The 14,928-nt window shown below is 46.5% G+C and overlaps 1 protein-coding gene across 5 annotated transcripts in view; it reads left to right on the forward strand.

Annotated features, from left to right (window-relative positions):
• LOC133111340 (multiple C2 and transmembrane domain-containing protein 2-like) overlaps positions 1 to 10,359 on the forward strand; it is a 51,540-nt gene extending 41,181 nt beyond the window's left edge. For all 5 annotated transcript variants that reach the window (XM_061221584.1, XM_061221583.1, XM_061221587.1 and 2 more), the window contains exons 18-23: positions 826 to 945; positions 2,209 to 2,250; positions 5,132 to 5,241; positions 5,640 to 5,749; positions 6,540 to 6,637; positions 8,894 to 10,359. In XM_061221584.1, the coding sequence (XP_061077568.1) occupies positions 826 to 945; positions 2,209 to 2,250; positions 5,132 to 5,241; positions 5,640 to 5,749; positions 6,540 to 6,637; positions 8,894 to 8,953 (540 nt within the window). In that variant the 3' untranslated portion in view covers positions 8,954 to 10,359. The remainder of the gene's footprint in view (positions 1 to 825; positions 946 to 2,208; positions 2,251 to 5,131; positions 5,242 to 5,639; positions 5,750 to 6,539; positions 6,638 to 8,893) is intronic.
• Positions 10,360 to 14,928: the final 4,569 nt, after the last annotated feature.

The following is a 14,928-nucleotide window of genomic DNA, read 5'->3' on the forward strand; positions in this document are numbered from 1 at the left end:
AGCGAAGTCAGACTCGTTAAAGTTTGTCGCGAGCTGGGTTTGAATTTTCTCTTCCAATTAGTGCACAGCTGTGAAATGTGGTGGGAGTTGTGTAGCCGCGCGTTAGCGCCATGCCTTCGCCGAATTATGAAGGATTATTCATTCTCAGTGATTCATCTTACTTTGCCTCGGGGGAAGGGGGTGGGGGGTGAGAGGGGGCGGCGGGGGGGTTGGGGGGGGTTGGCTTTTGCTCGCATCGCCGTGGTGACGGAAGCTTACCGCCCCGCTGCCATATGTGTCCAGTCGTGGGAAGGACGTTCCTGAAACACCTCCTGGTCTGTGGATTTGAGGTGGAGTTCATCGGCAGGGCGGGAGGTCAATCTGTCCTTATCGCTGATCACGCCGTTCTGTCGATTCACAATCACACTCTGCAAACCCAGCTCAATCTGTACAAATGAGCATTAAAAATGCTCGCTATCCCTCCTGAAATGTCCCCTGTTTAAATTATATACCGTCTGTGAAAGCACTGTGCTTGACACAAACAAGTGTGTAGCCCAACAAATGAGCAAAATGTGCACATTTCATTTTTAGAAAATGGTACTTTTCCTGGAACTAAATGTGCTGCATGCTGCAATTAAGGAAGACTGTACTGTATGTGCAGAGTAATTTGTCATATTGCAATGTGAATTTGTACAATTCGGTTTATGCGTGCGTGTGTGCGTGCGTGCGTGCGTGCGTGCGTGCGTGCGTGTGTGTGTGTGTGTGTGTGTGTGTGTGTGCATGTGCGTGTGCGTGTGTGCTTGTGTGTGTGAACGGCTCTCACCCTGCCACTGGCTCTGGTTTCAGATGTTCGTCTTCACGGTGTGGCACTGGGAGTTCTTCATGCTGCCACTCTTCCTCTTCCTCCTCATCGTCTGGAACTACGTCCAGGTCACCACCGGGAAGGTCAGCCACACCATTGACCTGGTGAGTCACACAGGGTTCAGACAACAAGGGGCACTCTTTTCTGTGAGTGGGACATTTCTTACTGTAGTACTGCTTGCATTGTTCTTAATGCTAAGCGAGGCACATGTAAACAACTCTAAAATTTTTATTTCCTCACAAAAAGCTTCCTTATTAATTTCAGTGACATTAAATACCCTGGTTGCCGAATTTTGCTGCTTGGTCAACTAAGGTAAAGCCAGCAGACTGAATGCAGTTATGAACCATTATGTGTGAAAACACTCTCAAACAGTGAGGAGTGGTGATAAGCTAACTGTTAGCGCAGTGTAATTATGTCGCCTCTTGAGCTGTTTGTCCCCCTTAGTGTAGAACAGTCCTTTTTGCACTATAACATGGATTCAGCCGTGCTCCAAACTCACCTCAGTATCCTTCGCTTCGTGTGCCAACCCCACATACAACGAGGGCGGGCACTGGAGCGCCCGGGCCACAGGCCATTGGCCGAGAGACCTTGTGAGGAGTCAGAGTTAAAGCTGGGCTTGACCAGGCTTGTGTCCGAAATCCCATGCTATCTTACGTATACTTTTGATGAAAGTAGTATTAATATTCATTTGTCCAACATCATAGCTGTATAAAAGAGTGTGCTAAAGCTACCCACATGACACACTAGGTTCGGTGAAACATCAAAGTGTTGGAACACTACACACTATTCTGGCATGAGTATCCCACACTGCATTACGCTACGTCACAACCCAAGAAAACGGAAGGGTGGTGTTTAAACCAAATCGGTGAAACTTTAAGTTTGCTTTGCGGAATGTAGTTGAAATCAATTAATATATTTACATTTTAAGTCTGTTTCATTACACAAAGTTACAACTAGCTCCCGTGATAAACGCGCACTCTTTTTAAAGTGTCGCCGTTCTGTGCTGACGCAGTATATCCGAAAATCCATCTTACTTTTTGCTCGTATACTAAAACCGCCTTGTGTATGCCAAATGATAGTATGCATGTATAGTGTATAGTGTGTAGCATTTGATTTCGGATGCAGACCTGGTCTGGATGAACCATGCTGAGAGACCCCTACTTGCTGGCGGTTTGACAAGTGATATGACCATTCTGCCCTGCCGGAGTCACACAGGGTGTCTGAGGTGACCCCAAAACCATAACTTAGATTTTGTTTGAGGAGTGGCTTGTGGTGGTTCTCCTCAGGTGAGGGCATGTTGACGTTTATTTTTTTAATATAAAAATGGATCAGCCCTCGCACACCGTAACCCGCGTTCTGTGTTACAGGAGACCATGGAGGTAGGAGACGAGGAAGAGGACGATGACAAGGTACGTCAGCACATACGCACGAGACCAGAATAAATCTCTCTTTTTTAAGAAACTGCAAAAGGAAAAAAAAAAGATTCAGCGAGCAAAATAACTATGTAAATTCCCAGTTGGAAAAGAACATTTTGCGCCTCGCACTCATCTTCTTCTGTTTCCTCTGTGGTGTCCCTGTGGTTTGAGCATATTTTGCCAATTTGTACTCTTCCTGTTTGAAATGGAGATATAAACCTGAAACATCATCACTAATAAGAGTGTAGCTGTCATTGGGGACCCTTATAAGGAGCTAGAATTTCAGACCAGACGCTCGCAATTAGTGCATTTAGTCCTTGGCTGAACTCGGGCTAGCTTAACATAAATTGACTTAAGAGTTGATCATTGGCAGTAATGTTTAGCTTGCCTGGAATTCAAATTATAATGTCAATTCAAATGCATTATGGAGGGCACTGTATATAGCACTTTTATCCAAAGCGCTTTTACAATTGATCCCTTCACCCTTTCTCACACACACACACACACACACACACACACACACACACACACACACACACACACACACACACACACACACACACACACACACACACACACACAAACAAACACACACACACACACTCACACAACAACAACAACAACAACAACGATAGTCTGCCATACGAGGTATGACTGCCAGACAACTGCTCTTACCTCCTGAGCTATTAATACCCATTCATATTTTGGATGGGTACTTCAGAGCCTGGTTTGGTATGAAGCTTTTCCATGTTTCCATGTCTTGAATCACAGTCAAGCGATTCTTCAATTGTTAATTATTTATGTGATTTTTTAGATTTTAAGTATGTTAAGGTTTAAGTAAAATCTAAGTTTTCCACTGCTGTCTGTTCTGGCCCCACGGTGGTGGAACGACCTTGCTGTGGATGTCAGAACGACCTTGCTGTGGTTGACCACTTTCAAACGCAGACTGAAAACTCACCTCTTCAGGCTGCACCTTTCCCTCTCTACCTTACTGTAATAATTATTCTATAATTATTTTAGTATTCGGAGGGTTCTAGCTGCCAACCGTGGTATAGCTATTTGGATAATTATCTGATTATTCTACAAGGGTTCAAGTTATTATCTATGTGATCACTCTAGGACTTGGAACTGTACTTCCCTCTAGGGTTTTCAGTGTACTTGTCCCTGGCTCTGATTTGCACTTTATCGTATGTTGCTCTGGATAAGAGCGTCTGCTAAATGACTGTAATGTAATGGTTGATTTGGCCTGTTCGGTGAGGGAAGAGTTAATGCATTTCTCTTTTTGCTTTTATGAGAGAGGGAGGAATAGGGGAATTGTTTGCAAGCCTCCAAGCTGTGACCCCTCCACCAGGGGGCAGCACACATAATTCATATCCACATTTGGCTTGATATATTCAGCGGCAATGACTAGGGGCTGCCTTCCTCCCTGGCAGGGTTAAACTCAGGTCCTGCTTGCTTTACATAAATGTATTTTCCTATTTAAGAACCTGCCTGGAGTAGCTAGAGCTAATTCCTGTCTGAAAGCACTCTGGTATTTCTGTACCCCTGTGCAAAATCCAGCTAGACCAGCTTGAAATGACCAGCTACCAGTTGTTTCAAAACATAGCTTGAGCTGGTCAAACCATGTTAAGTATGGAGCTGATCTGAATTGGTCAACCAGCTTGCAGCTGTTTCAAAACCTAGCTTGAGCTGTTTTCAGCAAGGTGCGTGTTACATTATAGAGTGCTCTGTGGAACTCCCCATTATAACAGGCACTGTAAAAGGCCTCTGTCTACTAGTGATAATGAGTTACAGTATTATTATTGTGTGTGTGTGTGTGTGTGTGTGTGTGTGTGTGTGTGTGTGTGTGTGTGTGTGTGTGTTTGTGTTTGTATGTGTGTGTTGTGTTAGTCAGTTTCAATAACCTGGATTCCGTTGTGATGTGCCACTGTTGGTTTCTTTTGTAGGTTGAAAGTACTTATTTCATTTGGAGATTTCTCCTCCAGATGTTGAATTTCACTGTTGAAATAATTGGCTTTTAAAATGTAAATGTATGGCAATTTGGTTTGATCATGACTTTTACATTTGACATCAGATGAAATATGTACATTTTGTGCTTCATAATCACTAAATGTAAACATAAACGAGTTGTTGTTAAGTTCACATTAATGATAAATCTGGAGATAAGAGGAGGGTAAAAATCAAACTTCCTTTTAACTGAGCAACTGGTCCTATAAGTCATTGTGAGAGCAAATTAGTGCATTCCAAAAAATAAAAACAACATTTTTCAAGAAGCTGTAAGACAATGTTGAGTTTTCCATGATAAAGCACAGTTCCTTCCATGAGAGAGAGAGAGGGAGAGAGAGATGGAGGGAGAGAAAGAAAGAGATGGAGTTGGTGTTTACACATTACAAATGGTCAGATTGGCCTCAGCTGCGACCCACACTACCAATCATGTGCAAAGAGACTGTGTTTAATTGCTAGGGGTGAAACAGGCCCATGTTTTTGTGATAAAGGGGTGTGGGAGCTTAACGGGGCTCCCAGGAGATTCGGGGAGGGCTGCTCCTCTCAGACTGTCTGCGGGGCGCCAGGCTGTCCCCCTGTCCTCCCCTGGGCTGTGGGTGAGAGAGGAGTAGGAAAATGGACACAACAGAATGTAGAGAGCACTGGAACGAGATGAGAATATACTGCAAAAAATATTTGACCAATAAAGAGCTCCCCAGTGTGGCCACAGTAAGATCTGTGCAAGGCCCTTAACCCCATTTTGCTCCACTGATGATTGGCTGCTGCTTAGTGAAATCAACTGTAAGTCACTTTGGATGAAGGCGTCAGCTAAAATAACGAATGTAATGTCTGTTATTCTTCTTGTGCATTTTCCATCTTAACGTCCCATTAGGATGGAGTAAAACGAGGAATGAGGGACAAGATTCACATGATTCAGGAGGTGGTGGTCACCGTTCAGAACCTGCTGGGAGAAGTGGCCTGCATTGGGGAAAGAATCAAAAAGTAAGCACTCATTTCATGAGTTATGACTCCTGTTGCCATGCTGCTGATACATTCACAGCAATACTGCAATAATGTCATTCGGATCATTTTGTTGAGTTGTGTCAATCTGACTGCATAGTGATTTCTGAATGCCGGGTGTTTCATGCGCTGTGTTTAACATCATCAGACGTAATGATGTTGTACATACAGGTACCGTTTGATTAAATTCAAATGACCACAAACGCAGGACGGCCTCGGCGATAAACTATGGCATCTCAAAGATAAGCCATTGAACAAAGACTCCCTGGCTAACTGGCACATTTTGGGACATGTTACTAATGTCCATTTACCTTGTCGGGTAAACTAATAAATGAAAGTAAACGGTAAGTCATTAACTCGGTTGTTGGCGTCCCCCGCAGCACTTTCAACTGGTCGGTGCCATTTCAGTCCATCCTGGCTGGTCTGGTCCTGCTGGTGGCGACGGTGTTGACGTTCTTCATCCCGCTGCGCTACATCGTGTTAGCATGGGGTGAGTTCCCATGTTTTTGGTGTTCCTGTGATGCCTCCCCCCATTCGCTCTGGGTTTTTTTCCTATTCTGGGCCTGGGCCAGGCCTGGAACGTTCTGCAGCCTGCTTTGGACAGACTGAAGGAGGATAATGAGGAGGAGTGGTGAATAGGCACAAGAGGGGGGTTTGAAGTCTCCTGCTTGATTTTTGGCTCTGAATGACTTGAGTTTGAGAAACATGTATCGCCACGTTAAGAATTCCAACACTTGCTCAGGAGGTAAGAGTGGTCGTCTGGCTGTCAGAGGGTTGCTGGTTTGATCACGCCCTGGGTGTGTGGCAGTGTCCCTGAACAAGACACCTAGCCCCCAATTTCTCCTGACAAGCTGGTTGGTGCCTTGCATGACAGCCACTCGCCATTGAGTGTGTGTGAATAGGTGAAGCATCAATTGTACAGCACTTTGGATAAAGGCCAATTTACCATTTACCAATTCCTCTTGTGAATCCGCAATCCTTGAACAACCTTAAAACTAGACCATATTTCCAGATACTTGCTGATGTTTCTTCAGTTCCTGTAGGTCAGGGGTGTCCAAACCTATACCTATCCGAAAAGATTTGGTGTGGGTGCTAGTTTTTGTTTCAACCCAAGACTACAACACATGCTTCAACTACTTAACTAATCAAGGCCTTCCCATGTAGAATTAGGTGTAGTACTTTCATGCATATTTATACCATGTGCTTATAAACTGCTATAGGCGTATGTGGTGGGGTTGAAAGTTATTTCCGTATCTTTTATTTATTAATTCCTCCCGCAGGTATCAACAAGTTCACCAAGAAACTGCGGAAGCCCTACGCCATCGACAGCAACGAGGTTCTGGACTACCTGAAGCGCGTGCCGTCGGACATTCAGAAGGTAAGAGTCCCCCGCTCTCCGAAACGACGGAGAAACAACGGCGTGTTCGACTCCTCGAGACGGCGGCGCCGGCTTTGGAGTTCGCGCGCCTCTCCGGCGTTTAAAGCGACACGCTTCCCGTCTCTTTTGTTTTATTATTCATCGATCCGCGCCACCTTCTGATTGGCTCACTCCTGTGATGCGGGAGAAGGTGTCTAGGGACCGGCCCTGTGGCTGGTTGTCGGTTCCGTCTCTCTGGAGATAAAAGCCGCGTTCTCCGGTTGGAAGCTATGACGGCTTGGAGAAGGCGTGTCACTCTCCGGTCCATTAGATCCATTCGTGCTGCCGGGGGACGTAGTCGTATGTATGCAATGTATTCTAGATAACATGGATAATTGGTATAAATATGGTACAATTGGCAACCAAATTGGGAGAAAAAGCATAAATAAATGATTAAAAAAACCCAGCTTTTTCCACAGAAAAGTTTTTGGCTAGCTCGTCCTGTCAACCCCCCCCCCACGAAACCTGGAACAAGCACCAACCCCCTCCCCACCTCCCGGCCCCCCATTCGCAGAGTGCAGAACGTGCCGGTGCCCCGTTTTGTCTTTCGTGATGATGTCACAGACCTGCGAGACCCCTGCTAGTGCTGCTGGAGCGCTCGCTCGATGGGCTGTGTTCGTTTCTGTGTGAATGCCCAGCCAGCCAACCCAGGAAGAGCCTCCTTCTGTCGCTCCTCGGGGGAGAGGGAGTTAGAGCAGTGTCACGGTCTGCTCCCGGAAGAGCCCGTCACCCCCCACCCCTCACACTCCTCAAGCTTTCATCTGCCCCCCCCCCTCCCCCCCAAGCTGACTGCTGCCAGATTTTTGCGGACGTTGTCTCAGTAACCCCTTACGAAGCAGTGCTTTGGCTGAGCGGTCCAAGCTGGCAGGGCAAGACGGTAAACATTTTTGTATTCATGGGCTCACGATTGCATGACAGAGAAAACACGCCATTAAGGACTATGGGGAAAACAAACGCATGCACACACTCACACGCACACAAATCAGGTAGGCCCTTCAGTCACAACCAGACAAAAGCATATTTGTACATATCATAAATGATTGACAACAGAAGATTTCATGTAAAGGTTTTATCGGTAAGAAATGGAGAAAATCACAATCATAATGTTGCTGTTAATTAGTACCCTCCATACAAAAACTGCGCCACCACAGAAATAATCAGAAACGAGGAGGTTGGAATGGAGTCCTGTTTTACCGTTTCGCTGCGGTAATGACTCGGTTCTGTAATTAGAGTCTACAAAGCGGCCCTCAAAAATCCCGCTTCTTAGGAGCCGGCGGTCATCCAGCGGTAACTAGCGGCTGTCAGTTGTGAAGGCAGCCTTCGTGCTCAGGTACAGCTGCCAGGTGCGTTTTGATACCTCCTCCTCTCCCCGCGTTTTTAATCAGACTGCGCTAATTAGCGGGCGACTCCGAACGGAATGTACGCGGCACTCCTCGAAACACGGAACGAGCACGGCGAGAGAATCAGGAGATGGAAACTCCTCCACAGACGGGAGTAGGAGTTGGAGCAACTCCTTCGCGGGACTAACTGTCAAAAGTTTGTTTAATAGTCTCGGCTCTTTAACTTCAGATGTATTTGCATTCGCATTTTTATGTACTATGCATGTCATTTTCCCCCATTGTTTTCTGTGTTGATTTGTTAGATAAAGATATTTTATCTACGATATTTACATTCCTACTTTAACACAGTTTAAAACAAATATATAGTAAGTTATACGTTCTACACATAAGGGAGGTACTACAAAGTGAAACGCTTTGTCTAGAGGTATTCTCGGGTTCCATTTTCCCAGCATTTCTTGCCAGAAAACGAATAGGCCACACGTGAGCTCCAGATTTTGCGTCTAGCAGAGGGGAAGGTTTCTGAACTTTTAATGTCTGGGGGGTCCGGGGGGGTCCTTTCAGCGGGGAAACGAAGTGCTGGCGGGTTAGGGGTCCGCGGCGCGTCCGATTACTCCTGGCTGAAGTTTCCTCTGAAGCAGGCCGCAGAGTTTCGCCTCTCTCTGGTTTCTCACGGGCCGGTCTCACCTCGTCGACCCGGGTCTGCTTTTAATACCGGGATCCGGGAGGGACCCCTGACCGGTGAAATCCTCCCTCCCTCCGAGTAATCCCGGCCGCTCCCGTGTTTTGGGTGGGTGATTCATTACCGCCCGGCTCTGGGCCTCCCGGGGGGAGCCCTGGAGGTGCGACTCTCTCAGCTCGGGTTGCCTTGTTTTCACAGGTGCAGCACCGGGAGCTGAGGGCCACCAGCAGCCACATGCCGCTGAAGAAGAAACGCTGAGGCCCCGTGGGGCCCCCCGGGGCCCGGGAGGGGAAGGTTAGGGGCCCCCGTCGCCTGATAGAGACCATGCCCTCTTCGTCACACGTACCCCGGCCCCCTTTTCCCAACCTGCGTACCTGACAGAGAGGGGTGTCTATCTGGCCTGCTTGCCTTGGCCTAACCTACCTGAGGGGAGAGTCTAGGCCAACCAAAAAAGAGGTCGTAACCACAGGGACTGTAAACTTGGACCACCGAATGGATTGACAGTATTGAATCAAGCCCTTTTCACCTGTGTGTTCCCTATGGACCAGCGGTCCTCACTGCTGGTCCTGGAGAGCCGCAGGGTGTGCTGGCTTTTGTTGTTCCTCAGCACTTAATTGATCAATTAAAGTGGTTAATTACACAGTTAACTCACCTGACCTGGTTCCTTGTATCTGACTTGGTTGCTGATATTAATTAAGGCGGAAACATAAACTGCCATACCCTGCGGCTCTCCAGGACCAGGAATGAATATCACTGCTCTGGACTCTGACCAAGGTAACCAAGGGTGCCGAGGATTGTCATTGTATTCACCACCATACACTCTGCGGAGAACTTTACCCACTCAACCCTGAGGCTGAACAATCATCTGGATTTAACACTATGTCATTGCTGCCACTCTGAAACAAACCGCACTTTACAATGCGGGTGGTATTTAATTCAATTTACAGTGTTCCTGGTAGTGCAGTACAGTAAGTTACAGTTCTCGCAACTCCTGTTATTATTGCTGTTTTAACATTCCCCCAATTATTATTATTATTTTTTACATTTCTTTTAGAGGAAAATCTTTGTAACAATTGGAAACCGAGGTGGTTTTAATTCTCACTTTTAAAGTTTTAAATGTGGAATTGAAAGATTTATTCGTCCAAAAGAGAGCACTGACAGCACCTTGAACTAAAACTTGGTTAAAATTTCCTCATCCCAAAATATTCTTCTACAATTTATCTTATGTCTGAATATCATTTTATATAAAACTATTTTTGCCTAACACACAAAGACTATTTAATAGGGGCTAGGGGTGGCATTAATGTGAAAATACTGTCATGTAAATGCATTACTCTCCTTTTTAAATCACACTAATAATACTGGTGCTTATCATAAATGAGCAACTATATTGTATGCCATAATGCGCTGTTTGCTTATAAGTAAAAAGGCTACGGAAGATTGCTGAGGGTTTTTTAGCAAATATAAGGGATGTACTTACTATGTAATTCAAATTTTTTTATAAGACTCATCCGATAACACAGTTGCTTTGCATCCCTATTTCATATACCTATTGTTATTAAACAGAATGCTAAATATGGATGGATGGATGTACATGTTGATGGTGTATGTATATGTTCTCTGAATGGACCGTGTAAATATGTTTATAAAGCAATAGGAAAGGGTATGTGTCTCTGCAGTTTCTTTTTGAGAATAAATGTGTTCAGATGGTAAATTAAAGTGCACCTCTCTCTCTGTCTCTCTCTCTTTCTCTATATCTCTCGCTCTCTTTCACCCACTATCACTCTCTCTCTCCCCCGCTCTGTGTCCAGGCGGTGAAAGAATAAAGGGGAACAGGCCTGTGCATTACGTCCTCTCTCCTCCTGCTCCCCGTTCTGTTTGTTATTGAAGATAAGTCCGTTCAGATGGGCGAATTACTGTACCCCCCTCTCTTTGTAAGCGTGTCTGATCGCGACCGAGGCAGAGATTCGGGGGGGGGGGGTCTCGGGGTCCCCGCGTGGGTGTTCGCGGCGCGCACATCAAAGCCGCGTTAGCGCGACGCGGCGGGCTTTGTCCTCGTCCTCGCCATGAGAGGGGGCTCCAGATGAGAGCCAGGCCAGGGAGAGAGAGGGCACCCGGGGTCCCCCCGCTCTGCAGTACCTGTCCCCCATTAGCCTCCCCTGGCCGTGATGGCCTCCGCCAAATCGCCCTGCCTCGCTGTGGGGAAGGGGACGTCACGCACCGCGATATGGACACGTCCCTTTGTGCCGCTTTTAATGTGTACGGTACTTTAGTGCGGAACGATTATACAGCAAAAATCTACTATTGTTACTATTGCTATTGACTGAGCACGCATGCTCATTTGCTCACTGTTAATGAACCCCCCCCCCCCAGCCTGGGATGGGATTTGAAACCCAGGACCTTCTAGCTGTGAGATGACAGTGCTATCCACCGCACCCTTGTCTACTCGTGTATCTCCCAGTGTTTACTGTGTGCTCTTCGCTCATATCATTCCCAAACTTGGGAATAAAGTCCTTTATATGCATATAGGGGTGCACAACAAGGGATCATTCATTTCAGGATTTTGTGCCAACTTCTGGTCTGGTCTTAATTATTTAATTGACTTAATCATATCTTATCTGACATGTGCATTAGTACTGGCTACAGCCGTAGACTGCAAGTGTATCATAATGGTTTTACTGTGCTCAAGTACAGGCTTGAACAGGGTAATTTATAGAGCTATCAGCAAATTAAAAACACAGCAATTGGTTGGAACAAAAACCAGTACGCGGACCTGCCCTGGAGGACCGGAGTTGTACACCCCCTATACTGTAGCTGTACCAAGTATAGCTCTACCAAGAAAAGATGTACTCCCAAGGGCAATGTTCATCTGGTCTCCCCAGCGATTTTATTTTGCTATATCACTCCTTAGCCTTCAGTAACACAGAAATAGCATCTTATTGATCAACTGTATGTGAAGCCAAGCGTATATATTTGTGTAGAGTTGAGTTCAGGAAAGGTCATATATAAATGGAGCATGCGGCACCTCTTCAGCTCAAATGAAGGTTTTATAGAACGGCTGCAAAGTCATGAGGGTTAATAACTCCTTCGTAAGCTCTACATAGCATCTTTATAAGCACCACATAGATGATAGTTTATAAATTTACGCCAATAACTGCAAATACAGCTTTCTGCACGAGTGGGGATGAAACATGCATTATGGCTATTTGCAGTTATTGATATAAGGATTCATTAATGTTTATGTAGTGCTTCTGCAAGTGCTTTGTACTTTTTAGTTTTTACGAATTAAAATTATTTGAAAGTGTTATCACTTGAAACTATACAATGCTATTGTTACATTTCTGGCTGAAACACCTTACTTTCACACATGGAGAGAAGTGCAAAAATGAATATATAATAATTTATTATATTATATATTTATTTAATAAAATATATAGAACCCAGGTCAAGCAAACTAGTGATTTGGGCTTTACCAAAGCTCATGTTTTGTCTTTGCTTGTGAATGCATTAGAAGTTAAAGCAGATCTTTTTTTCATTAAGTGTACTTAGTGGCTTAAACAGATTCAAATAAAATAGAATATTTAATTTAATCTCCCTAACAAGATGTGAAGAAGCTGTGTGTTGCCAATTGATTAGTCAGATTGTTGGCATGTCTGTTAACCGAGGGAAATTCATGAAAACAGGTTGAAACCAATGGTCAGTTTAAAGGAACATTTTGCATCCCACAAGTTTTCAGCTCACCAACCACCACTGATTAGACCTGATTAAAGACAAAGTTACAAATATCAGAGACTTGCTTTTTGCAATGTCAGCAAAAATATTAATTTAATTTAATTTAATGAACGGGTGCCTAGTCACCCCAATCGGTAGCCATTAAGGAGATAAGGCCCTGCGTCTCTTTCTGGGTAATAATTTTACATTACATTAAGTGGGGGGGGGGGGGAAACTTTTCAAGAAAGAAAGTTAACATGCAGTATTCTTTGCGTCTTATTACATAATGACTGAAAGAGAAGCTCTTGTAAAAATAGATATGGACTGGCTCAGATGTGTGTCTGACTCTCCAGACAACTCGGGGGGCTGTAAAAAAAGGGGTCTGTGTGCGTGTGTGTGTGTGTGTGTGTGTGCGTGTGCGTGTGTGTGTGTGTTGGGAGAGTGGGTGGGGGGGGTTTGCCGGTTGTTTCGTCTGATCCGAACATTGAGCATCCCAGCTTGCTCGCTGCCGACCGCCCCCACCCACCCACCCGTCTCCACCGCACGGCTGCGGGCCAATGAAACGGCATCGGCCGAGGCCGTATAAAAGTTTGATTGGCTCCCAGGGACCCGCCGGAGCCCCGGGCTATCTCTCTGACAGGCTGATAGAGACATCACCGGGCTCTCCCAGGAATTGCCACCGGGGGTCCGTTTCAAAGTGAGGGGGAGTCGACGTGACCTCGCTCCCTGCTCGCCTCGACTTCTGAGGAGACGGATCCCACACATAAGCTCGACCCTTAGCGCCCGCACCGCTTCTGTCAGGAGCGAGGGAGGGGAGCGGAGGGGAGGGGGGGAGGGAGCGCGAGGAGAGGTGCCAGCCCTCTCCGGTACCGCCGAGAGAGAGCCGAAGCTGTAGCCGGCGAGAGGTGAAAGCAATTAAACGCACGCTCTTCGGGAGGATGTTAATCAGACAGTCGTTCCCAGACACCAAACTCCCTCTGCCAGGATCACGGACCTGCGCGTCTAATTATTTCATTTCCTGTAAGAGCGGGCAACGTTCTCCATGATAATCTCTGCCGGCGTTAATATTTTATACCTGCGAGCCTGGAGCTCGGCGCCCGAGACCGCGGTTGGAATTCTGTGTGTGAGACGTCCGGGGCACGGGGCCCGAGTTGGATGAGTCACAGCAGGTATCCAGTGAACACAAATTCTAAACTCTGAAAGTTCAGCACAGTGCAAATACTTCCACTCAATGTGGGGAAAACATCGGTAAAATAAACACACTTATAATCGTTGTGAATGCAGCAGTCGGTGAGAGAACAGCGCTCACTTGTGCGCTTCTCGGCAGAGGTTAGATAGCCTTAGGGGAGAGGCTGGTTTATAATCATCGTCTTGCTTGTACTCATCCTTAACTCAGTGGAGTCAGTCTGCGGAACATTCTTCATAGCTTTAACATCGCACCGCTTTGTTTTGTCACACTTTTAGTGTGCTGATTTAAGAGAATGTGTTGCTCACCCTGCAAATTATGTCTGCTGGTGTGGTCTTTTATGACACACACACACACACACACACGCGTGCGCACATTGTGTTAGTGGTCAGGAGACCGCTGTGTTCAGACCAGACCCGAAACCCTCACTTCTGTCTCTTTGCTCCTTGTGTTCGAAGGAAAGGGTGTAAACACACTGAGGTGTTTCTGTTCTCCCAACAGGAGAAAGCGGACAGTGGCCACTATCCCACAATGCACCGCGTGTCCCTCTGCGGCGCACCTCCCCACCGCGAAGCAGGCAGCGGAGCGGCGAGGTCTGTTGTTGTTGTTGCTCTGTGCTGCACGGCGTGGCGCTGATGTCTTCATCCGCCTGTCAGAAGAGAGAAAAAAAAAACCACGCGCCCGCAGCTGAGGCAGCTCCCCCGAGTCGCTCGGACGCCTCGTTTCCATGGCACCCCTTCAGGCGGCGCCGGGGGCAGTCCGATCTCCGAGACCCCCGCAACCTGTTTTCGGCAGCCTGTCTCTGATGAGAGGCGTCAAACCACCCCGCAGCCGACGTCGGAGGAGGCGGCTCGGAGACTCGGCTCTCTTACCGCGCGGGCGGGTAACGGCCTTTCGGGGGCAGGCAGCGTCTCGGGGAGGCTCTGAGCCATTTACCTGTGACGGAGAGGACTTTACCGGGGTATCCTCTGAAAACCGCTGAACGCTGACTCCGGCTTGATTGGCCTTCTTGTTCTTTGGTCTGGTTGTTCAGAGGAATGTAAGACAAGCTTTTCAGGCTTGTTCATGCTTTTCATAAGATTGTGATGAGTGTAAAACATGTTCCGTTGACTTCCCCTATCATATTGTTAATGACTTTTCTTGCTATACTGTTACAGTACTGACTTCCTGTCACATGGAGACTTTCCTGCTATGGATCACTCTGAATATATGTGACCTTGACTCATCCGCTATGCTGGTGGACAACCTGCCCATAGAACCTTTTTCCGACAAAAATATTGTTTTTTTTAAATCTCAGGTCAATGACAAGGCATATAAACACAGATTCATTTTGGTT

This window comes from Conger conger, chromosome 15 (genome assembly GCF_963514075.1).
Source record: "Conger conger chromosome 15, fConCon1.1, whole genome shotgun sequence".
NCBI lineage: Eukaryota > Metazoa > Chordata > Actinopteri > Anguilliformes > Congridae > Conger > Conger conger.